The following is a 25255-nucleotide window of genomic DNA, read 5'->3' on the forward strand; positions in this document are numbered from 1 at the left end:
CTTGGTTTATCCCACACATATTGTTAATGGCAGCTTTTATTGCCTCCACGGCCATTTATCAAAGGGTTGTAGCAACAACTCGCACTACAGTAGTAAAATGCAGATTCAGATGAGCTAAATGAAGTCAGATTCCTTTGGATGTTATTTAGGGCCCTATAATTTCCGCGATCACGGAATCGCGGACGGAATCGCGGAATTGGCAAATTAACGCGGAATCTAGTATCAACGCGGAATTTCGCGGAATTTTACATATTTGGAATAAAATTCTGTTTTTGTGTGGGAGACATATGTATACAAACGTATGTCTGAGGAAAATCGCATATTACTGAAAGAACGAGCAGAGAGAGAGAGGCCCGGTCGCGCGCGCGTCTTCAAACTGTCTTGCTCTCTCTCACTCCCTCGCGCTTATTAATCTAAATCAATTGAGAATTGACACAATGGTAAAAGATCGGAAGAACGAAGTTTCACGTGGAGCATTCGGATATTTTTTTCCTGAATTAGGCTACCGCTGGGTGTGAATTGTGCAAAAAAAAAAACTTTTTTACCTTGCCTTCTTCTCTGAGAAGCGTTCTGCCCATTCAGCTGACATAAAAAACACTTAATAGCCTAAACTAAACAAAACCTATCCAATGATGAAATGTTTTCTGTGTTGACAAATCTTGTGCGATGTCCTAACTGCCGGGATAATCACACAACGCGTACAAGTCTGCTAATGATACGTCCGATTCGCGAACTAATGACTCCTTTGAACCGATTCACTTTAATGAATGGTTAAAACAACTGATCTGTCCAACACTGAATCGGTTCGGTGTATAACAAAATCGGTAACACTTTACAATAAGGTTCCATTTATTAAACTCTAGTTAACTAGATCAGTTAACATTAACTATTAATAAACTGCACTTCTACAGCATTTATTCATCTTTATTAATTTCACCATTTAGTAGCCTACATTATTTAAATGAAAAGTTAGTTAGCTTAATGCACTGTGTGAAGTAACAATAAAAATATAGGGTTAGGGTTAACTAAGATTAACAAAGATTAATAAATACAGTAACAAATGTATTGCTCGTGGTTCATGTTAGTTAGCCTAATACATTCACTAATGTAAACAAACCAAACCACATTTAACACCTCTTAAAATGAGAATTTTGTTTGTTACCTCAATAAATTTAGGGTCATTCCTATTTTATTTGTGTACATTTTAATCATTAACATTAAAAACACTCTTTTTACGACTAAAATAACAGTAAAGGGTAAAAAAAAAACTGAATTCCCAAAAATTAAAACGGAAAAAACGGAATTTGCAAAAATTAAAACGGAAAAAACGGAATTTGGGAAAAAATAAAACGGAATTTGGGAAAAAATAAAACGGATTTTATAGGGCCCTAGTTATTCATTGTAGTCATTGTAGTCACAGTCGATTCGTTGTTTTCCATCCTGATTTCCATTATGCTTTTAATGAAATTAAATGAGATTTTTGCAGGGGAAACAAACCAGAGGAGCTAACAAGTGTTTCCGTAAGCCATTGTTAAGCTATCTATCGATCCTTTAGGGTGCTATCATGTTGACTGTTCCTTCAGGATCTTATTAATTTCTTCAGTGTAGCCGACTGTAAAACCATCACTCATAGACTCTGTGTGGATGATTTGACATTTCTCACTGACAGTGCTGATTAACATATCGTTGTTGAATATGTCTCTAATTTCATGATTAATGTTCTTTAAACAGAGGAGAGGAGAGGAGAGGGAGGGGGAAGAGAAGTTGTTTTTGGAAAATTTCCAGCCCAACTGGTTCAAACTATGTAAAAATGGCAATTTGTTTAAGGCGATTAAAACTCAAGGCAGCTTTTCTACAATATTAGGGCCTAATGCGCTGTACTGGGGATTTCTCCAAAAGTGACCCAGACAATATAAGCAAACACACTCAGAATATAATAAAAATTGGAAATAAGGATTACTTTAGTATATTTATGCTCCCAAATAACCGGAACTTAAGCTCTCCTGTCTATACTGTCAGGAATAGCTATCCTATCTTTTAGAGGTCTTGGAAAAAACAAACTGATGATGAGTCGATTCTGTTTAGATTGCTTGGTTTCGGCTCCCTGCAGTGCCTATACCCGAAAACCTTCTTTAAACCTTCGCTTCGATAAGCTCCTCTCATGCTGTCAACCTTAACAAGTGACATGTTGATCAGCTTGAAGAAGATAATTAACTGACAAAGCCTCGCTGTACCTTTTCCAACCAGGGGCCCTTCCTAACTCATACATTTTACCTCTGATCAGAAGTTTGACCTTTTCCAAATGATATTCCCAATTTCCAATTCATCACTTCGTCCGCCTGAATTACTCAGTGCTGTGCTACACGAGAGCCTCATTACTGTAGAAATATATAGAAGGATCCGCTCAGTCAAGCATCGGGAGTTCGGTCCAAAAATGAATCGTATAATAATTTGATTGACCAAGGAAATGCCATAAGGAAACGCCATGGTGACAGTATTCCCATGAGACCAGAGATGCTAAAAGAGATAAGCATGACTAGATGCCATTTTCCAGTGTGCAAAAGGGCACTAAATCTACAAAGGTCAGGACTGAGTGATGGATATATTAAATAGAGATCTGAGGCATGCTGGGAAATATTATTCACGGTGAGTCAGTGTCTTCAGCTATAGAGCAAGATCTGCTTATTAATGAACCGACTTTTTATTTGACGTATGCGTGATAAATGAATTTTTTTAAGGGTGTGCCACTTCGTGATTAATTAACCATATGGTATTTCATGCAAACACTTACTGTTTTATATACAGCTTTTCAGCCCATATGGATGCCTGTTGGAGGAGGCTTTTCAGAATTGCACAGAAGCATCATGTGAATTTGGTTTCGAGGTGGTTCTCAGCTGGTGATTCATGTATGTTCTGATAAGGTCAAAACAAAGCTAAACGTAAGTGATTAGATGCAACAAACCATATAATTGTGCATTTAAGAGAGGAGAGAACGCTTGTCGATGTCAAAGGCTGTTTGTCCAGCCTGATCTCATAAGAATTTGTAACTATTTGTTTCGTAATGTTTTTGTCTAAATTTTGTATGCTTGGAAATAAGCTGAAATGTACAATATGCACTTACTAACAGCATCTAAAACATATTTAAATATATTTGTGTACCCTAATTACCTATATATGTGTCTGAAAACAAAGTTATATGTATGTGTATATATATATATATATATATATATATATATATATATATATATATACACACACATACATACATATATATATATATACACATACATATAACTTTGTTTTCAGACACATATACAGGAAATTAGGGTGTATATATATATATATATATATATAATAAAATGAACATGATTTTTTTTAAATAATGTTTTAGTCACAATATACTATTTTATATTTATAATTTGTTTTATTTTTGGGAAATGTCTAATACAATCTAGGGTTAAGTAATCCATTTGTGAATGGAAGTCACTATAGTGGCATTGTCATTGATGGCAGAACAGATTGTCACACTGTCAGACTGAGGGAAGTTTGGCCAATGCACCAGCAGATTTCTCAATTAGCTCACGGCCTTCAAAAAGGGTAGATTGAGTTTCTAAACGCCTCTGTGAGCATCAGAGATGCTGCAGTTTTGTGAATGGGCTTGTCATTCGGTATGGCTAAAGAGTCATTGATTGTGCGTCATCAAAAAGCAAGTACAACATTTGGGATCCAGTGATTAAGAAATAAGGTGTTAGAACACATCACAACTTTCATGCTTATGCCAATATACAATGACCAACGCTCCTCGACCTGATTATTCGGGCAAATATTCACTGAAAATTGAGCCAGGCTTATGAATTTGTCACAATGGCTAGACTGTAACTCTATTTGCCTGGCTAGAATGTGTCCCAATCTGTTTTGTTCAATAATTACGCAGCGTTTTCTGTCATTCTGTTCTCACAGCTCAGCCATTTGCTGCCCTGCTCAGCTGACAGTAACAGATGTGAAAATTGCATCGACTATCAGTGTAAACAACAGCTGATACCAATTGAGAAGCCGTTAGATATGGAAGAAGGATATTTGTTTCGAATGAGTTTGTCCACAAACCTCTTCTGATTCGCCCGATGCCACCGGCACCTGATGCAAATAGCATATTTCTTGCATTTTGCTCATTCATTGACGCATGGAACCTCAATGTTTAGATGTCATCATTTATACAAGTCATTCACTCTATCTAATGACAGCAAACGATGCAATAAAATAATTGCTTTTGATATACTTAAAGGACTAGAATAAGCACACCTTGCAAATGGCTATTTATCAGAGAAATGCTACTTCTGACCTTTGCTTAAAACAGTCAAACATAATTATGCAAACGTGTTTATACGCACATGGCTTGCAGCAATGCATAGGAATAGTCACATTAATTTCATACAAAGCTGCCGCCTATGATTAGGTGCCCTTCACCTAGAACGTATGTTTAATAAATCTTATTTTAAATTACTTCTGACATGCACATGTTAGGAGAAGCAACAGCTGTAACCTTTGGTTCTCTCCTCAAGAACTCCTCGGAGGTTTGGAAACAAAGAAAAGAGATTCATCACAATCCTCTTTCTGTCCCCCGTTTCAGCATGGAATATTAAATAAATCTTTGTTGGAGAAATCAGCAGGGTGACTTGAACCATTTCAATGACATTTACAAATAATTCAGCAATGCCAAGGTTTAGTATAGGATCAAATCCGGTGTATAAACAAGATTTTTTTCATTGCTGATGTTTTTCTTAAACATTAATGTAGATTTTATAGTTTTACAGCTGTTGGTTTTGCTGTGGAAAATAACAGCCTTGAAAATGTCTTTGTGTCATCCAGTGTCAGTCAGAAAATCTCAGCAATATTTTGAGTCTTCATTACTTCGTGTGCACACGTCCATCCGTGCTTGTCACATTCGATGCCTTGTGAGTTAGCTTCTTCTCAGTTGAGTAATGCTTTAAGTTATTGGCCCTGACAGAATTTGTATACATATATTTAAGCATATCTCTGGTTGAAAACATCAACATGTGCAGCAAATATATCAGCGTCACAGATCTTCTTGTGGGCCTTTTTTATGTAAATGTTTACTTCTTCATATTAGTTTTTTTTTGCTGAGAAAAGACCTGCAATACTTTGTACATTTACTTTGGCTTTTTTATTACTATTATAATATAAATAAAGTATAAAAATACTTTATTTAATTTGCTACTACATTGATGAAAAATGTGAAGACTAAATTCCATTGTTTTAACTGAATTTGTTAGTATTTATGTTAATATGTAACTTGGTCAGGAGCATATTCGTTTCTGCTGTGGTACTATCAAAAATCATAAAATTCTACTGGTTTTGGTCTACACTACAGCTCTGTTTCTTGTACAGGTGTGTGTGTGTGTGGTCCTTATGGAAGTCATGCTCCCTCTGCAGGTGTGGGTATTTCCCATCCAATGCAATTTTTAGAAAGATAAAGATAGATCACAAGATGGTGAGAAAAGAGCAGATTCATATTTTCTGTGAAAAATAAAGAATTTCCACCTAACTAAGAGGCAGTCATTTGGTTTTCATTTTTAGAGATTCCATTTGCTTTTCTGCAACACTGTGTGCTTGTTGAGATGTCTTGCCAAACAAAACTGAAACCTAGGCATTTAAAAGATGGATTTCACATGGTTAATGCCACAAATTTGCTTTTTGATTACCTAAATAGTATGAATCTTAATTATTATTATTTTTAATCCTAAAACTTTTCAGGTTTAAATCCCAGATTTGTCAATGTGGTGTCAGATGTTTGGATCCCAATAGAAACATTATATCTGCATCCATGTAAAAGGTAAATATTTCACCATGCACCGCTATGCAACTTGGTGATGCGCTGCTGTTGGTGTCAATCAGTTGCTCATAAAGTTGAACCAATGAACTAAATGTGCAACAGACAGCAACATCATATTCACTCACTGAATGCCAGCATTGCGTGACCATGCAAAGGCATTAAGAGCTGCTTTTCAGCCTGTTGCTATTCCTCTGACCTGCAAAATTCTTGTAAGAAGAGCAAGCACCCTTGCTACCTAGAGGCATTACGAGCATGCATATTCTACATCTATATATAGCTCTTCATTAAGGTGCTATATTATGTACATTCAATTTAACATTTACATTTAAATTCATGAATTAGATTTCATCATTGATTAAATATGTAATTTGAAATTTATTTCAAATGGCATTTTTATTCTTATTTAAGGTAAAACCGTCAAAACTAGAAATTTTTGGGCAATATTCAGCATTATGTAATTATATGAATTCCTAATTCCAATGTCCACCTGAAACCAAATGTAAAAACATGAGTTGCACAGTGAGTTAATTGCAGCTTTGTGTGTGTGTGTGTGTGTGTGTGTGTGTAGATAAGCAGGTTTCTAATATTTAATAAAATTGTATTTAAAACATGCTGAATTGAATCACAAATTATATGGTTCATGCTTATTTTTTAGATATTCTCTATAAAAAAAAATAGTACTAGCCTATGTTAAGGTGGATGATGACTGACTTGCTGTCTGTTTTGGTCTGAAAAAGAGCCTCTCGTTCTGTCATTGTTTAGACTCATATTTTGTTGTCCTCTACGCAGATGAATTTATGATCCCTTTTAATGGAGCCATACCGCTGGTATTTTGTCTGCAGAGAGTGGGCTTAAAAGCCAGAGTGTTCACAATAGCCAAGTTAATAAACTTGTATAAATTACATTCTTGGTGGTGCAAGCCATCCATTATTCTATGCCTGACATTAGCTTAATGTATTCCGAGCATCACCAGCGATCCATTTTATGGTGATTGCTTAAGTTTCACATCACGCCTGATTTGTGTGTCTGTTGTTCGGTGTAGTCCGTGTATGAATTCTCAACACGATTCAGTTGGGGAGATCCTTAAGGGGTTAGTTCACCCTTTTTCTGTCATAATTTACTCATCCTCATGTCCTCAGCTTTTCTTCAGAACTCAGATGATGACATTTTGAAGGGCTTTTGAGATATTTTGAATTATTCAAAAGCATCATAAAAGTATCTAAAAAGTAATCCATATGATTTGTTGTATTGCAAGCCTTGTTGTGTGACAAACATGTTGAAACTGAAGCTGATAATCTGATTTCTTCCACTTTAGTGGACCATTGTGACCAGTTCAGTGAGTCACATGAGCTGAGGTCAAGAATATAGTGCGTGAATCATTGAGAGGGTTTTGAGAAGTGAATCATTTGAACCAATGAAAAGATCCAATTCGAAATATTGACTTATTCATGAGTCAGACACATAAACTAAAACTTCCACTGTAGAAAAATGAAGCCAAAATATCCCAGAAATGGTTGTTGGGATTACGTCATTTGGAGCCTTTCACAGTCCATTTTAATAACATCAAATAACTAAAACCAAACTTAATGAAAAAAAAAAACGAACACTTTAACATACAATCAGCGTAATAAGAACTACCTAAAATGACAGAAACCATCTTTGGTAAAAACTTTTTTAGTTTGGCTTGCATTCATGGGGTGGGGTTTATGGGGTTTATGACCTATACTGTAGCCAGCCACCAGGGGCTGATCGAAATGTTTCATCGTTTTTCATGATCTCAAATGAACATGCCAAAGAAATATCATATCAGCCACTTTAATGGTACATTTTTGGAGGTTTTCTAGCTAGTACATTCTCCAGAAATTCACTTTTTGTGTTTCACAGAAAAAGTAAACTCATAATAGTTGGAAGAGACATGTGGATGAGTAAATAAAGCAGAAAATGTTACTTGAGGTGAGCTACTCCGTTAAGAGACTCTTGTCTCTTTGGTGTTCCTGCAAGCTAGTCTGTGAAAGTGTGGTAGTTGTTGACCAGTTTGTTGTTGCTTTCCACACACATCCCATTTCTGAACAAACTGTCCTCATTCCTGCAGTCTTGAGTGTACCACCTGTGGATGTGTAAGAGAGAGCTTGGTAGGGGATGTAGTCTGGGATGATGGAGCATGTTATAATCTGTCAGAGGTGAGCTCAGAAGCAGCAGGGGTTTTGGGGAATTGTGTACTTCAGTGCCTGATTCTGAATAGGATATATGTTTCTGTCTCCTCCTACAGATTCCCCAGATGAGTTATGCCTCCACTGCTCCTGAGCTGAGCGACAACACCCGTTATGACTTCTTCTCCCGAGTGGTACCGCCGGACACCTACCAGGCACAGGCTATGGTGGACATTGTCAGCTCCATTGGCTGGAATTACGTCTCCACGGTGGCGTCGGAGGGGAATTACGGAGAGAGTGGCGTGGATGCCTTCATCCAAAAATCTCGGGAAGAGGGTAAGAGAGTGTTTGCAATCAATTTGGGAATATTTTTTACATTTGTTTACCTTAGCCTCGAATTTTGTCTTGCAGCATAGACTTTATTGTATCTTATTGTGGCCAAGAACCGCCCACTCAGACAGGAAGAGATCGTCCGACTGAAAAAAAAACGACAAACCACAATATTTGCATGTTTGCACTGGTATTCCCTTGTGGAAAAGAGGTGTGAATAACTGTATTCAATGTGTAGTGTACTTAAGCTCTTAAAAGTATTTTTTAATGTACTTCCATATAATATGATATTAATGAAATGAAAGGCCACTTATGGGTACTTAACACTTTCTTAACACTTAAAGGTGCACTGTGTAATTTTTAGCGGCATCTAGTGGTGAGGTTGCGAATTGCAACCAACAGAAGTTGGCAACGATGGCTGACAGGAAAAGATGTCGTCATCTTTTGTCGTCATAAAGCAATGAGGTTTCTTTTCAAAGATAAAGTAAGAAATGATGTTTACTTAATTATTCAGTAAAATGATATGTTATTGCGAATATTATTGTTACTAGTTCATCATTGTGTCAGTGTTTTATTCGCTGACTTTAGGTAGCTTCTTTGCACAAAGAACAACATAGTGACAAAACCCTTTTGTCCGTTTAGGGCTACTGTAGAAACATGTCAGCGCATTTCAATGTAAGGGGACCCGCGGTGTATGTAGATAGAATTGGCTCATTCTAAGGAAATAAAAACATAGCGGTTCATTAAGTAAGGTCTTTATACACCACTGAAAACATAGTTATGTATATTATATTGCATTTCTGTCAACAGATCCTCCTAAATATTACACAATGCACCTTTAAAAACTTAAAAACTGCACATTTAGATGTTTTAATTAAGTACATTTTAAATCTTTTGAATATATTTTTTCTATCATGCTTTAAACCTGCTAGCCTTCACGAGGACTCCGACACAATGAATCGTTCTTTGTTTAAATAGTTCAAAGTTACTTTTAGATTTAGGTTATTACCTTGACAAACTATACATCAGTAAAAAGATTTAAGACTCAAGTTTCAGTATTTGACCACTTCTGAGAAACTTATAGTGACAGTTATGTCTTAATTTGTGTTGTAATGAAAAAGGAGTTTTCATTAGTCGATACCTTTAAAATGAATTATGAGTGTCAGCCGCTCCCCATTCAGAAAAAAAACTCCTGTGCGGTCGTCATGAAAGCGCTTCACAAAACAGATTTTGACAAATATTGATAGATTTTTATAGGTTTACGTCAGATTTCTATAGGGAGAAATAATATATATTGAGTTCATACCCAAAATGGGCCGATGTAATCATTATGAGCGCTGGATACTCTGATGTACTGTGTTTTCAATCCATACTGGCAGCCTGAGGGCGCCCTATGCACATTTAGTCCATATGGAACACACGAAGAAGAGCCATATCATGTGACATTCCAGGAACTCCCTGACATAAACAAAGCTTCCAGAGATTGCTGTAACATGCAGATAAAAACGTTTTGGAGACAATAAGCATGATTGCAACGATATATGATTTATCTGTGTTCTTCAAAGCATGTCAGGTATTTTCATAATTATAGATTATATTTATAATATAATGTTAATCGATATAGACTTGATCATCGTGCAGAATACTATAAAATAATGTATTTTCTGTCAGATTTTTTTTTTTTTTATCCGAAGCCAAATCAGATCACAGAAGGTTATTTAAAACACTCAGCTTGAGTTATTAAGTATGTATGGAGCAAAAACTTGGTTTTAATCTCATAATTTTTTTTTTTTTTTTTTTTTGCTAACATGCTAGCTAGCCCTAAGATGCACTCAGATACAGTTTCAAATGTGAAGTGAGAACTTTGATAAAAGAAATTAGGGATTGAAACAGCGTGAACAGCCAGTCGTTAGTAATTATAATGAAGACAAAAGAAAAGAATATTTAGAGCCATAACCAGGCCAGAGAGGTGTGAATGTGTGCAGGGGAGACTGAAACTGAATGGGGCTTGTTTGCACCACAAAACAATAGAGACAATAGACTGAATGGATCCTTAGAAGATGACAATAAACATCAGTTTGAATTTTAGAGTCTAATCAAAATAAAGTCATAGAAATGATCTTGAAAAACATTTAACAGTTTTTCTGACATTTATCAGAAAAACAGTTTTAGACTTATCTTTTATTTTAGATTTTAAATATAACATGGTCAGACATGTTGCTTTAGCTGCAGTGCATTTCTAGATTGATACAATGCCAACTTCAATTTTATTTTCATGAAAATATTTCATAAAAATATATTTCTAATAACTTTACAAAACTTTGAAGCTATTTATAACTATTTTTTTTTCATTATGACAATAATTAATTCTAAATTTACAGTAAACTGCCAAGTGTCAGCTTTCAAATGAGATCATACTTGTGCTTTTAGTGCAAAGGTTTCATGAACTGTATTTTTTTCTAGTTTGGGTATGCCATTTCTGCAGATTTTTCAAAAGTGGGGTTGCTGGCTAACAGGTTAAAGAAGTACACTTATTTTGATGTTGACTAGCACACAAATATCTTGATAGTTTAATTAGATATTTCTTAAACTGTGTTCCGAAGATGAACGGAGGTCTTACGGGCTTGAAACGACACGAGGGTGAGTCATTAATGACATCATTTTCATTTTTGGGTGAACTAACCCTTTAAACTGTAGTGTGTTTTTCAATATTACATTTAAAGTTAACATTTTAAATGTACTAAATTGCAACTTCATTACAATTGTGTAATTACAAATATATTTAAATACATAACATACCAGGATCAACAGAAATTACATTTAGTTTACCATAAAAGCTTGTCAGTATTCGGCTGTACACTTTAACCATAATAAGTAGGCTATAAAAGTAATTATGAAAGGAAAGTGCATTTAAAGTCTTACTTCAAGGGGTCATGAATTGAGAAATAAAATGTTCCTTGATCTTTTGACATATAGGAGGTCATTGAACTATAAAAAATATCCTGTAAGTTTCAGAACTCAAAACTTCCTCATTAGTACAAAAACAGCTTCTCTTGAAACCAAGCTCAGAAAATGACTTGGTTTGGATTTTGCACATTATTTTTCACATATGCTCTCAGAAGAAGAGCAACACCTACTTCTACATCATTTCCTCTTTAGTCCTGCCCAACGATTCGAGCATGTCATGTACTAGTAAATACAAGACAGATGCAAAAACTTTTTTATGTATGATATACATAGAATTTTTTATATATACAATCAAAAATAAAAATAAAAAAGAAAGGGAATCACAAACATATTAAAAATTATTTTACACCGCACCAACATCATAATCATCTGACGTCATGCACGTGCACACAAATGACAATGCATATGTTCACTTTATTGAAAAGGATAAACTATAAATAGCCGAAAAGAACGACAGTGTGACAAAAAATGCTACATTCATAATTCCGTTGACATAAAACACCGTAAGCCATCCTTTGTCAATTATAACTGTGGTATCTTTATTTGCTGCAACCAAGACTTAAAGGGATACTCCACTTTAAAATGAAAATTATGTCATCATATACTCACCCTCATGTTTTTACAATCCTTTATGAATTTATTTCTTCTGCTGAACAGAAAGGAAGATATTTAGAAGAATGTCAGTAACCAGAGAGTTTCTGGTACCATTGACTTCCATAGTATATATTTTTTCCTACTATGGAAGTCAATGGTACCAGAAACTGTCTGGTTACTGACATTCTTCTAAATATCTTCCTTTCTGTTCAGCAGAAGAAAGAAATTCATAAAGGATTGAAACAACATGAGGGTGAGTATATGATGACAGAATTTTCATTTTAAAGTGGAGTATCCCTTTAAAACATATGTAGTACACATACATGTTTCACATTGTTGGCAAATGTTTCAACTATGTAATGAGATATTTTTCAACATTGAAAGTTTTCAAAACAATTTCACACATGGAATGGCAGTGACATTGAAAATTATTTTAATATGCAAAACTGTTACCCAATCATACAATCATAGCAGTGCTTGGGTGTTTGGAAGAGAGGGTCAAAACAGGATAGATAATAACTTATTACTTCTAAATTAGTATATTTTTTTATGTAAAAATCTTGATAACATTATAAGTGAACCTCAGAGAACATACTGAAAAAAATGCAGTTCATGACCCCTTTACTTAAGCAGCACAAAAAAGCTCTCTAAAGTTCAACTAATTGCATTTAATATACATTTTTAACTAAAATACATAATCATTTAATTGCAATTATCATGAAATTAAGTTTCTGAAAACATATTCAGTACAACCGAAGTATAAACTTTTAGTAATTATTTTCTGTAATAATAACTCTTTTTGAATCTATGCTAAAGTGTACTTATTTGTTTCCTTCGGCAAATGCAAATCTAGGGTTTTTTGTGGTTCTTCTCCATAGTTTTCAGCAATTAATTCAGCTTAAACTTAATGTACAGTCCCCACCCAACTTTGCTTACTGAATTGCAATGGACTTTTCTTTCTGGCATCTATTTATGCATCTATATAGCACAGGCCTATTACTATCGATCTCTCTTCATTTCTTCTATCATTGGTTTATTTCATTTTACATAGAACTTTAACACTATTGCCTTGAAAGAATTGATATTTGTTTCTGGAAATGCAAATCTAGTTGTTTTGTGAAACGAATCCCATACTTTAAGCTTATAAGAAGCAGTAATATTTTCCAAACATTTCCAAACTGCATTTCCTTTCTGAGAAATGAAACTTCAAATGCACTCCAGGGGGAAAGTAGTCTTGCAATTTGTGCGAGGAATACTGAGTTGAACCATTGATTTTTTTTCAAAACTTCTTCCAGAGCTCCCAAGTCTGTTACTCTCAGGTTAAGCTTAGCTGACAGGCTGGAAACCAACATGTCGTCCTTTTGGCGGAGGGTCCCGGGTTTATGTTACCAGTAAATATCTGCAGAACCTTTGCATTGCTCATACTGTAAATCGGGAAAACTAGTAATCAGTCTAAATTGTTACAAATTTAGATACTGCATCAAATACTGAATATAGAACTTGTCAGTCATTACATTATACATCTTAAAAGATGTCATAACCCTCAAGCAATGGTTGATGCAAACAGATGGAAGCTAAAATTGCTTGAGTCAAGTTCTATTAATAGTCTTTGTGAGAATACTCAAAACTGCCTTGAGGAAGTTCTGGGGGACATGGAGTTATACTGCATTCTTGTCTCTAGGGCAACAGTGTCCGCCTCACTTGTCTTTGGTTTCTCCTACACAGTGAGGCTATCAACAACTGTTCCTCCCAATATTCTACCCAGAGATCTGGCCCTTCGTCATGAATGAAGAATCTGGGTGCTTTCACACTCCACCCCAAAAGCTCTAGTTCGTTTGCTTGGTGTGAAAAATTCTGGGATGTGGTTCTTGCGAACTCACAGAATTGCAGAAGCAAACCACTGTTTGATGATGCATAATTGCACCTTCGCAGTCACACTTACTGCTGAAAGCGTTTCTTTCAGGCTCCGTTGTAGAAAAATCACTCTTCCCTTCTTCTAATGGGGACAACGGGTGGTGATATGCGCCGTCATACGCCCTGGCTTAAAAACGTGTGGCCTAATAAAGCATCTCATGACTCTAGATAGGCAGTGCCGAATAGATTAACACATTAATGCGTTTGTTAGTTAAATAACGTGTTCCAGGAAATCTTTGTTCTTAGAGCCGCTCTGGTGCTCGAGAATGGAGAGCAAGTTTCATTCGATTCGCCAATAGGAAAGACAATCAATTTGAGTGAGAGGAAACATTTAAAAGCCATGAAATGAAAAATGGGCTTGCATTTATAGAAAGTTGAATTAATAAGGAACTTCTCTGTTTGGAATGTAACTGTGAAAGTCATATTTGTCCAGAAGAGCTAGGAAAAGTTTTCCAAAGGTCACATTTACTTTCACTGGTAAAAAGTCATATGTAATTAATTCTCATTTAAAGCTGATGTGTGTAATTTGTTATGTTAAAATAGTTTCCCCTATTTTCAGCTTAATGTGCAGACAAGGTGTAATTTTAAGACCGGACTACCCATTTATCCAAACCAAAAAGTCAAAATAAAACTTTTTATTGACATTTAAATTGAAAATGTAACTTGCATAATAATTTTTATTTATTTATATAATTTTTGAAAATCTTCAAATAGTCGATACTGAATGCAAAATAAGTTTAGGAAATGTCACGCCCCTTACCATAAGCTTGAGTTTCAGCACTTGTAACTCAACCAGGCCTTGGCACTTAAAAAATAAATAAATGTAATGCCTTGGGTGGGAATTATTTAAATGAGGGATATTGTGACAGTTTCCTTGAAAGAGAAATCAAGACTACAATAGAGTTGTTTCAGGGAGTTCAGAAACGGTGTTTACTGATATAGAGAATAACTCCCTTTGAGTGACGTTGTGCTTTGTAACTTTGCAGTCTGTGTTCATGCTCAAACAGCAACATTACATACTAAAGAAATATGAAAATATAAATAAAAAAAATAATTTAAATAATAATAATATTATTTATTTATTCTTCTTCTTCTTTATTATTATTATTATTATTCCTGCAATTACATTTGGTGATTAAAAACAGCTGCTTTAAGAATATTTGGTTTAGTCTTGAATCCAAAATGTTATTATAATAATTCATAATTTTAATAATATACATTTCGAATAATTTTTAGAGCATTTTGGTTGGCTATAGTGAAGAAGAAAAAACACTGCAAAATGGCAACTTTAAGACCAAGCTGAATTCACTGTCCACTGGTTGCATCCGCAGTCAATCGAATCAACGCTCAATCAGTAAATGGTCATCCATATATGGCTAGCACTCACTGGGGGAACATTATATCACCTAATGAATATTCATGAGCCAGGTTTATAATGTCTACCCCCCCCCCCCCCCCCCCCCAATTTTCATTTCCAGGGTACCGACTACTCAGATTTTGGTATTGTGACAAACCTAGCTATAATATGCTAGTATAAAGTACTTAAAAAAATGCTTATAAGACCTCCAAGATTTATTGTAACTCATTGCTGGATGCTGGATATGGACAGAAGGAATGGTGACAGTTATGTGCATTTATTCATGCTTTATTTTTTATTCATACACATATAAAAGGTTCCATTATGTAACTCTGGTTATCCAGACCACTCCCACAGCTGTATTTAGAGGATGCTGGACGGATGGAGTGAGACTTGAGGGCCGTGATATGAATAACCATGAGCATCACTGCAGTGCCATGGCGTCTCCTTACAGCTTCATGGGAGTGTTTGCACATCTGTCCAGGGCCTAGAGAAAGAGCAAGAGCCAGAATGAAAGAAAAGGGACGACAGGGAATGAAAAAGAAAGGCAGAAACAAACAAACAAAGATAATTAATAGCTGAAGTCTTGGCTGTGCGGGTCGATAGAATATCTCCCATGGTGCTTTGCTCACATATATCTCCATTCTGTCTCTGCATCGCAGTAATACAGCAGATGAGTAGGATGTCCAACTGAATAATCCTATTAAATGTTTCCCTATGACTTAGAAATCCAGTTTTTTAAGGACAAACAAAAGCATTTTCAATCATATTTAGTTGCCTTTGTTCCAAAGATTGATCCCTAAGTGTAGGATCTTCAATTACATTGGGAGACAAAAGTCTGAGATCACTTGATGAAAAATAATTTAAGTTAAACGTTGAATTGAAACATGATTTTTAGAATACCTTTGGATTTTTATTTTATTTATTATTTTATTTTATTTAATAAAATAAATGGAGCTAATTCATCAGTACTGAATGCTTAATTTCACAAATTTGATTAGTGACCTAGAAATAGGGCAGAATTTATATTTCTTCATTTTATATCATGTGTTTTTTAATTCAAAATACTAAAACTTTGTTTATATCCATGTACAGGGACGGATTATGGCGATGATGTGCCCTGGGCACGGATGTCTCAAAGGCCCCCTTCACCAAATTTTTCGACAACAGTATTGCACCTGTATGCCCCATCACAGGATTAACAATGACACTAATACGCAGGGAGAGAATGCACACAATATTCTGTACTTTCACTCCACAAATTGGTTTATCAACATACTTTACAACATACTGTACAACCTACTCTATCAAAAAGCTTCTGACCTCTCCAAATCATATCACAGGAGAAAAGTCCATGCATGAATAATTTACATTTACATTTCTACATTTAACATCGTTCACCAAAGGCATTTAGCTTAGAACAAAAAAGTTGGTTTAACTTTACCTTAGCTGAGGGGGTATCTTTCTCGATTTCCTCAGAGAAAACGCTTCCACAATCATCAAAATCCAGTTCAAGGATTCAGATCAAAATCACTTTCAATGGCCAATTTTGCTTCTTACTTCGTTTTTTACTCTTGCCATGAGAGAAAATGAACGTTCTCCTTCACAGTTGCTTCTGGCAGGGTGAGGAAAAGCTTTAGGGCAACATACACATGGGGAAAACTGAAGGCAGTCCATAATCAATAATTGTTTTCAGCATTTTTGATGGTGATCTGTCCGGCTCCATTGAACTGAAAGATCTGAACTGAATCAGCTCATCAGTTAAGCAGAAAGGTTATGGACTCCTGTTATTATGTTGCTGTCAGATTCTGAGTCTGGCACGATAGAACACCAAAGAGACTATTCATGTGTTTATAAGCATCCATTCTGTGATCAAGGCAGTTGACAAGATTGTCAATGGCAGCATTAAATGAGTCCACTTGAAATTTACGGCTTCCACTAAGGCCTGCATCACCATCTGTGGTCTCGTCAGCAAAAGTTTTTCTTTTCTTGATGCGTTGTACTTCATGCTTATAAGACTGACATACACCTGTCACACTTAAAGCACTCCTCTCAAAGTGTTCTAATAGTTCTCGCTGAGCTGATACAAACTCACGCAATGATTCAAGCAGTCGCATCGCTGTTCGAAGGTCCATTATAATTGTTTTGTAGACATAAACTGGTCACGTTGAATCGTTCGAGTATAGTATTCCAGAACTGCGCCATGAATGCAGTTTCCAGTTTGTCCATCTTTGCACGCAGTCCCAATGCTTCGTTGCGTGTGTCCCTTTTTTCGTTCTCATCTGCAGCTATACTGTAGGCTTCTCTTATATCGATTTGGCCGAATCAGCCCTACAGCTCCACCGAGTATTAGACAAATGCTTAAGTGTTAAGTTTGTCTTTTCGAACACTTTTGCCCATCGGCGAGTAGATGCAGAACAAAATGAATACAACGACTGTAGCAGACTAAAGTACTGTTCGACATCTGGACTGCTGTGTATACTGTTTACACCTACTAAATTCAATGAGTGAGCAGCATAAGCTTTGTAATGGATCAATGGATTTATCCGTTTTAAGTGAGCCTGCAGTCCATTGTATCTGCCCGACATATTATCGCATTATCGTACGTTTGGCCTCTACAGTTTAATATGTCCAAGCCAAGGTTGTTTACCATTTTAATGACGTAATCACACAAACTCTCACCTGTGTGACATGAAATGGGCTCAAAAGCAATGAATCCTTCTAGTACATTCCCTTTCTCATTGACGAATCTGAATGTTAATTGGTCTGTGTTGGACAAATCTGGTGTTGAATCAGCGATGACTGAAAAATATTTGGCATCCTTTAATTCATTCGCGATTACTTGTTTAGTTTTTTCTCCTAAGACATCAATAAACTCCTCACATATACTTGATGACAAATAAGATACAATCCCCCTTCCTTTTTGGCCGCGTGTTTTAATATGCTCCGATAGAAAGGGGTCAAAATGAGATATCAGCTCAAAAAGTCCTAGATAGTTCCCTCTCTCCTGCAATTTGTTTGACCAGAGTCCATCGCCTGAGTGTTTTTAGATCTATTCAGGACATATGACCTGGGCTCCGTTCTGGGTGCTTCCAATCACTGAATCCATCTGTAAAGGCAAGTCTTTTGGACAAGAAAAGTTTGCAAGAATAGCAGAACACCTGTCCCGTTGATGGAGAGTATAAAAGCCACTCTCGTGACACAATCTGGCCATTTGGTAAGTGAGTGTGTAATAAATCATTGGTAAGGGAGCGAGTCTTGCCACCCAGACCGGTATCCCTTACGGAAGAAGTTTATTTTGAGCTTCGGTTATGGAAAGCGGCAGCCCCTCTGTTAATAAGAATACTTCTCACTGAATCCCTTTTTATATCTCCCCACAATGCTGGGTCGTTGTTTGTCTCCGAAAAAAGGTGGTCATCATCTGTCTTACTCTTAGTGTGATCCTGACATTGTGATGGTGACGGTGGCTGTGGCGGCGCCGGCGGGTTGTAGTAATCCCAGGCCGGCCAGTATCACTGCTATCACGGTTAGTTGTGCTAGCGCCATCTTCACTTGAAGCAGCAGAAACGTTGTTGCTAGCATCAGCAGTGCTTGCATTTTTAAAAAAGCTGGAGATTGTTGGTAGCTTTTGTAGCATTCTCTTGCTTCTTTGTCCTTTTTTTGCTTTCTTTTCATTGATCCACTTGGTTGTGGTTTTGAACTCATTTTTGTTTTGTTTTTAGAGTGACCGTCTTCTACGCGTGACTTTATATTACGCAATGATTTTCACTCGCCTCTAGATGTCCCTCTCAACAGCGCAGCAATACATTAAAATTATGTATTTGATTTATTTACCAGTTAATACTTTGCAACTGCAAAAAAATAATCACATTATTCCACAATATTCAGCACAATTTTACTGAAAATAAAATAAAAATAATTATTATTATCTGAAAAGAAAATACACAGTAAATTTGACGGGGCCCCCTGCTGGCCCAGTGCCCTGGGCAAGTGCCCAGTAGGCCCGTGCGTTAATCCGTGCCTGTCCATGTATGAATAAAAGAAATCCCAGATTTTTATCATGGTCTCAGATTTTTGGGCCCTATACTGAAGGTGTTTATGAATGAAAGGATATTTGTGTAGCATTGCTTGCCTGGAGTAATTCCTTCATAATTCATGGCAACAGATGAATAAATAATGCAGATGATAGAGCAGTGGTGTACCACAGAGAGCAAAGGGACTGAGCATGGTATCTTTCACCTCGTAGAATCTCTGCATGATAGGCTGATAAATAATGCTTACTTAATGTAATATAATATGTGATGTACACAGAATTCTCTCAGTTATTTATAGCTGGCTGCAGTGAATCAGAGACAAATTGAATGGGTAAAGAGCAGATCTTCTGGGTTTGTGTTGATCTAGGTTTTCTTTTAGTTCATTGTGAATTATAGTTCCATTTGATTTTTGCACGGTACCATTTTCTTATCTCCAACTATCAATAAGCAACCAATATTTTTGTATGTTTATGTTAACATATTGTTTGCATTTTATAGATATATAAGTTTATACAGTACATTTCAGACATTGCTTCAAAAAGAATAACTGCAAAAATAGAGTAAATTATTTAGATATCAATAGTCACCTTTTTCTATCCATTAATCAGCAAATCTTTTTTTTATCTCTTTTGGAGGAGGCACAGCCTCCCTTGTCTCCTCAGAGAAAACGGCCAGAGTAAAGATATTGTTACATTGAGGGTCCGTAGGCTATGGATGTTTGATTACGGTGACCATATACTAACCTTAGCCCATACATTTTAAAAGATGGGCATGAAGAGCTGCCTCTTTGCCACATAATGTCTGATCATCTTATGATTTGTTTATCATTCCCTATACAGACTCAAGCATACCTTTTGAGCGTAAGACAGCACTCTTCAATTCCAGACCCGAAGGCATTCCCGACTTTTTTTTTTTCTCTGCCCTGACCAGCACATGATTCAATTCAGTCTTCAGTCCTGCCTCCAGGGAAAAAGCTGAAAAACACTATGTTTGTGAAACGCCTTATTGTTTTTCTCCTCTGTCTTTTAAGCTGTTTTCAAAGGAGGGCTTTGTGACATCTTAACCCTGTATCAATATCAGTTATTTGCTTGTAATGTCTGTAACCGTGTGTGTTATCTAATACCGCAGTAGGTTCACGCTAATCAAATGAACACGTTTGTGTGCGATAAGTAGCCTACCTCACAAGATCATCCGAGGCATTGATGGGAAACATACTGCACCGGTTCTCTTTGTTGACTCTCCTTCAAGCAGAACCTCATTCGATATTTTCAATATCTTCTGGGTTCCAGTAATGGGCCAAATTTATAATGCGCTTGCTGCTGAGGGACCTTGAAGGGTCGAATTCTGAAATGAAGGAATAGATTTGGAGAGTTTTGAAAGGTGCCAGTAGCATACATCACCATGGAAAATGGTTGCCCAGTGGTGCTGTGGAGTTGACTTGGGCCACCGCTGAGTGATGAGCAATCTTCAGTCGCAGCATGGCACAATAACAAAGTAAACAGCCTATGCTGCTCTCAGCATACATAAATCTACAATATTTGATAAATAAGATTTGCCTGCTGTAATTGATTCCATGTGGAGATCCAAATAGAAACCTCTGAGGCCTTGGTAAATCTAATCAAGAGGGAGGTTAGTCATATGGTGAGTTACCTAAGGCTTTGTAAAAATGGATCAATAATTATAACCTTCATAATTACTGGAGACAAACATGTAGATTATTATATATAGTGCTCAAGATTCAGTCTGACATTTACTCTCCTCTGAGATTCTGCTCAGGCTGTTCTCAGAAACCATGCATGCCTCATTGCAGGCGAGGTGCAAATGCGGTACGGATTCTGTTGATAAAAGTGCCCGGCTAAAAGGGATTTTTGAAATAAATATATATTTAGTTAGATATCCCAGTTGACGTTGTGGATTGCTGGGGTTCTTTATCATTGTGAAGTCTGTGGGAGTTCTTGAGGAAAACATGATAGACATCCAGTCACTCGTGAAAATGCGACTCTGTCTGGGTTTACCGTGTTCGATTTAAAAGGGACGACAGAGGCATAAAGTCTCAAATCCTAAGACAAAACTTTTGCTTCAAGAAAGAAGACAAACAACTTTTTTCCTCCATTGTGTGCTACTTTATAAATGTAGAAATAATGAATCAGCTTCTTTTTCTCTAGTGAAAATATAAATTGGGACAATAGAAAATCTTTATGACTTGAAATGAGCTAAGTGAATGTTTCACGGAGAAATTAAAATTTACTCGCCTTTAATTAGAACTTTTATTTCCGTCTGTTAGGAAGGGTTAGGAAGACTTGGAATATAGCGCATAACTATATGTTTTTTATGATACCTGATTTCTTGTCCTTTTTGAAGCTTTTCTCCATTGTAATTGAATGGAAACATTGTTCAGAATTCTCTTTTCTTTTTTCCACAGACAATAGACAGTCATACAGGTTTGAAATGAGATGAGGGTGAATAAATGATGACAGAATATTTATTTTTGGGTGAACTGTCCCTTTAATTGTTAGCCAAGACAGGCTTCTAAAACATATGGATGCTTTGTTAGTATCTTCTCTTGAGCTTTTTTCACAATGTGTCTGGAAAGGATAATTGACTCTGCCACCAATCAGGCGATCAAGTTCTGACATCCTGTCACTTTGACTCTGGGCTTGACTCTGAATGTGTCATTGCTATTATTAGAGCCTTCTCACAAAATTAGATTGAGCCTTTTTTTCTTCTTATATATTTCCCTTTCTTTCTTTCTTTCTTTCTTTCTTTCTTTCTTTCTTTCTTTCTTTCTTTCTTTCTTTCTTTCTTTCTTTCTTTCTTTCTTTCTTTCTTTCTTTCTTTCTTTCTTTCTTTCTTTCTTTCTTTCTTTTCAAATAGCCATCAGGGGCTATGTTAACAGCCAATCCCTGACCCCTGGAAATAATAGATGTTCCAATTCTAAAGAACATTTGATCTCAAATTGCATTATCAAATTATTGTTACTTCTACTTTATTGCAAGTTTCTTAATACATTGCTCATGCCATAAGTTTCCATGGACACAGAAAGAGCTACTTTCAATCTGTTTAGGAAGTCGGTTCCAAAAAAGAAGTAAATAAATAGAAAACTGACCAACCCACACAAAGAACTCCTATAACTCCTATATTTCTCCATCTTGTCAGTACCCATCTGTTCTCATCACCCCTCCTGCTGTTCATTATTATTTGATTAAGCATCAAATATAACCCTGCTGGAAATGCTTGTGCATATTTTGGTCAATTCATGCAAGACGTTCTTGAATGCATCAAAACACCATTTGTTCCTTTTACAAAGTCTTTTTATATTTAAAATAAATGAGCTACATTTGATTAAAGTGTAATTCTATTACAACAGGTACTGTGCACGAACATAACCATTTCAGTACAATTCTAAATTGCATTAGGTCGACACATCAGCATTGGTTCAACCAGTGGTGTGAGTTTGGGGTGGGACAACCAATGGCAGATGGGAAGGTTTGGAAAACCTGATTGGAAACAATCATTATTTTTGCAATTCTCTTTCAGTTCTCTCCATCTGTCTGTCTTTCTGTCTGTCATCTATCTATCTATCTATCTATCTATCTATCTATCTATCTATCTATCTATCTATCTATCTATCTATCTATCTATCTGTCTATCTGTCTATCTATCTGTCTGTCTGTCTCCTTTTTCTACTGTAAAATACTTTATTTAGAAAATAATAAAACAATAGTTTCATACACATCCACCCAAGTCACTGTGTGACTTTGTCTGCTTTAATGTTGTCTCATTCAGTGACATTTGGAGTTCTTACCTTGAGGCCTTCAGTCATTTAAAATATCTCCTGACTCAATGTAGCATATGCACACAGCAGAGGGCTGCAAGTGACTGCAAGACTCCTGCCGTTAGGAAGCCTCTCCATATGGCATCTTTGAGGGTTCTCTTTTCTGTCTAATTAAAGCAAATCAGTGTTCGTCTCTCAGCGAGGACAGGTCAAACGCTTTGAAAACGCCCTCTCCTTGGAACGGCAGCTATCGGTTTGTGTGGAGGTTTACAAGGGCTCAGTGTTTTCTCAGAAAGGATATAAGAAGTTTAATGAGCTTATTATTATGCGCTCTTTTTTTCAGTTAATCTGCATATGACTATTTGCTGATATGACACGAGGTTAATTCAAGGCATCTGTGAAAGTAAGAGGGTTGGAGATTGCAACGATTAGACTTTCTACAACAAAAGACTACAACAAAAGAGGTAGCATATTTGTTAAACACAGTAAAGTACACAATAACAAAACAATACATTGATACTGAGAACTGGTGCAATTTAAGGACCCAGCAGAGCAAAACTTGAACACATTCGGGATCCAAGGCTAAATAATGAAGATTCTCCGTAGAACATCCAGATTTTGAACCTGAACTTTAAAACTTTTAGAACTTTTAACTTTTGAAACAATCTTCTCATAAATCCATTATAATAAAAATCACATTTAGCTGTGCCTTTAATATAGAAAGGCTCAACTAAGTCTTGTTCTGGGTTTCAAAATGTAAGTCATGGTCTGGATATGGGTCTCAGCTTATGTTCTCTGAAAGTCTCACAGTCTAGTTTAATATACGCAATTACCTCCAGCACTGGCGGGTACGGTATCTTGACCATTACAGACAATTCCACAGCTCTGAATGGCTACTTAGCCACTATACAAAGTATCTCATTGATTGAATGCTGCAATAAATTCAGTATCTTCTATTTTTCAGGTCCCTTGGACTGGCAGGTCTTGGCCTTGGTCTTAGGGGGTCTGGTATTGATCTCAGTCGACAGTGCAGAAAAAATAATAAGGATAAAGCAAGCCACTTGACGTCATTGTAGAGTATAAACACTATGGCTCTGTGGTGCATTTAGAACATTGTTCTATTCGAGTACACTAAAAAAAATTTTTCAGGTAACCTAAAAATATGCTTTATGTGGTAACATCTAAATGAGCTTATGATTTAATATATATCTGAATAGATCTGACTGCACTAGGTTACACTACCAAGTCATTTTTAAAGGTCAGATCAGTTTGAAATAGCTCCTTACGGTAACAAATGCCTATCTTTACAGAATATATTTGAGCTGCCAAACATAGCAATGTCTCCCTCAACCAGTGCAGTGAGTTTGGACAGGACTACCAGTAATAAGCTGTTCGATGGGAGTTTTTCGACATGTTGTTCTTTATTTTGCAACTAGTAATCATGACACTTTTTTTTTCACAGGAAGTGTGTGTATCTCACAGTCGGTGAAAATCCCCCGTGAGCCAAAACCAGGAGAGTTTGATAAGATAATTCAGAGACTGGGAGAAAATCCGAATGCGAGGGTTGTTATTATATTTGCAAATGAGGATGATATAAGGTGAGTGGATTCTGTTGTTTTTTAAATTAACAACTATCTTAAAGGATTATACTATTTTTCTTTTTCCAGGAATTATATAGTATAAGTTCTTTATTGTGGCTACGACGAAGCAGTTAAACTCGTTTCTGCAATTAATTGGCTTCTGCAGAGTTAAAAAGTTAATAAAAGAAACACCAACATGTGTATTGTATTCTAATCTAACATTTGAAACACACAACAAGGACTCTGCACAGAGGTGAAAAACGAATTTCCCTGACCTCTATTATAACATTTAATTTTGCCCCATGGGAAGGTCTACAACACCCCAGCAATGAGCACCTGGAGTACCTAATCAGAACTATTAGAACCCAGCTGTTCTCATGAAAATTGACAAAAAGCCTTCACTTAAATGTGCTATTAGACATCCATTGAATAATAATCGTTTTAATTTGAAGGAATAATTATGGTCAAACTTTTTCAATTTGTTGCTTGCTTGAGCGTTCAGGATGACTGTTTAATCATGCTTATCTAATTATTGTTTGTCAGCCATTGTCCTTGAGATCATAATGGTTTGTTTATCCATGTTCACATCGATGCACCTGTAATTCAGAAAGTATGTTTTTCCTAATGGAAAAAAGAAACTTGATAGACAACATGATGAAATTAAAATGGACCCTTTGTACTTTTATACATGTTCTTGATTTTA

At 36.1% G+C, this 25255-nt stretch overlaps 1 protein-coding gene across 3 annotated transcripts in view; it reads left to right on the forward strand.

Annotated features, from left to right (window-relative positions):
• The window catches only part of grm4 (glutamate receptor, metabotropic 4), a 162332-nt gene that overhangs the window by 84944 nt on the left and 52133 nt on the right, over positions 1-25255 (forward strand). For all 3 annotated transcript variants that reach the window (XM_079883137.1, XM_079883138.1, XM_079883136.1), the window contains exons 3-4: positions 8121-8337; positions 24435-24570. In XM_079883137.1, coding sequence (XP_079739263.1) covers positions 8121-8337; positions 24435-24570 — 353 coding nt within the window. The remainder of the gene's footprint in view (positions 1-8120; positions 8338-24434; positions 24571-25255) is intronic.

Source organism: Squalius cephalus, assembly GCF_949319135.1.
Source record: "Squalius cephalus genome assembly, chromosome: 10".
Lineage (NCBI taxonomy): Eukaryota > Metazoa > Chordata > Actinopteri > Cypriniformes > Leuciscidae > Squalius > Squalius cephalus.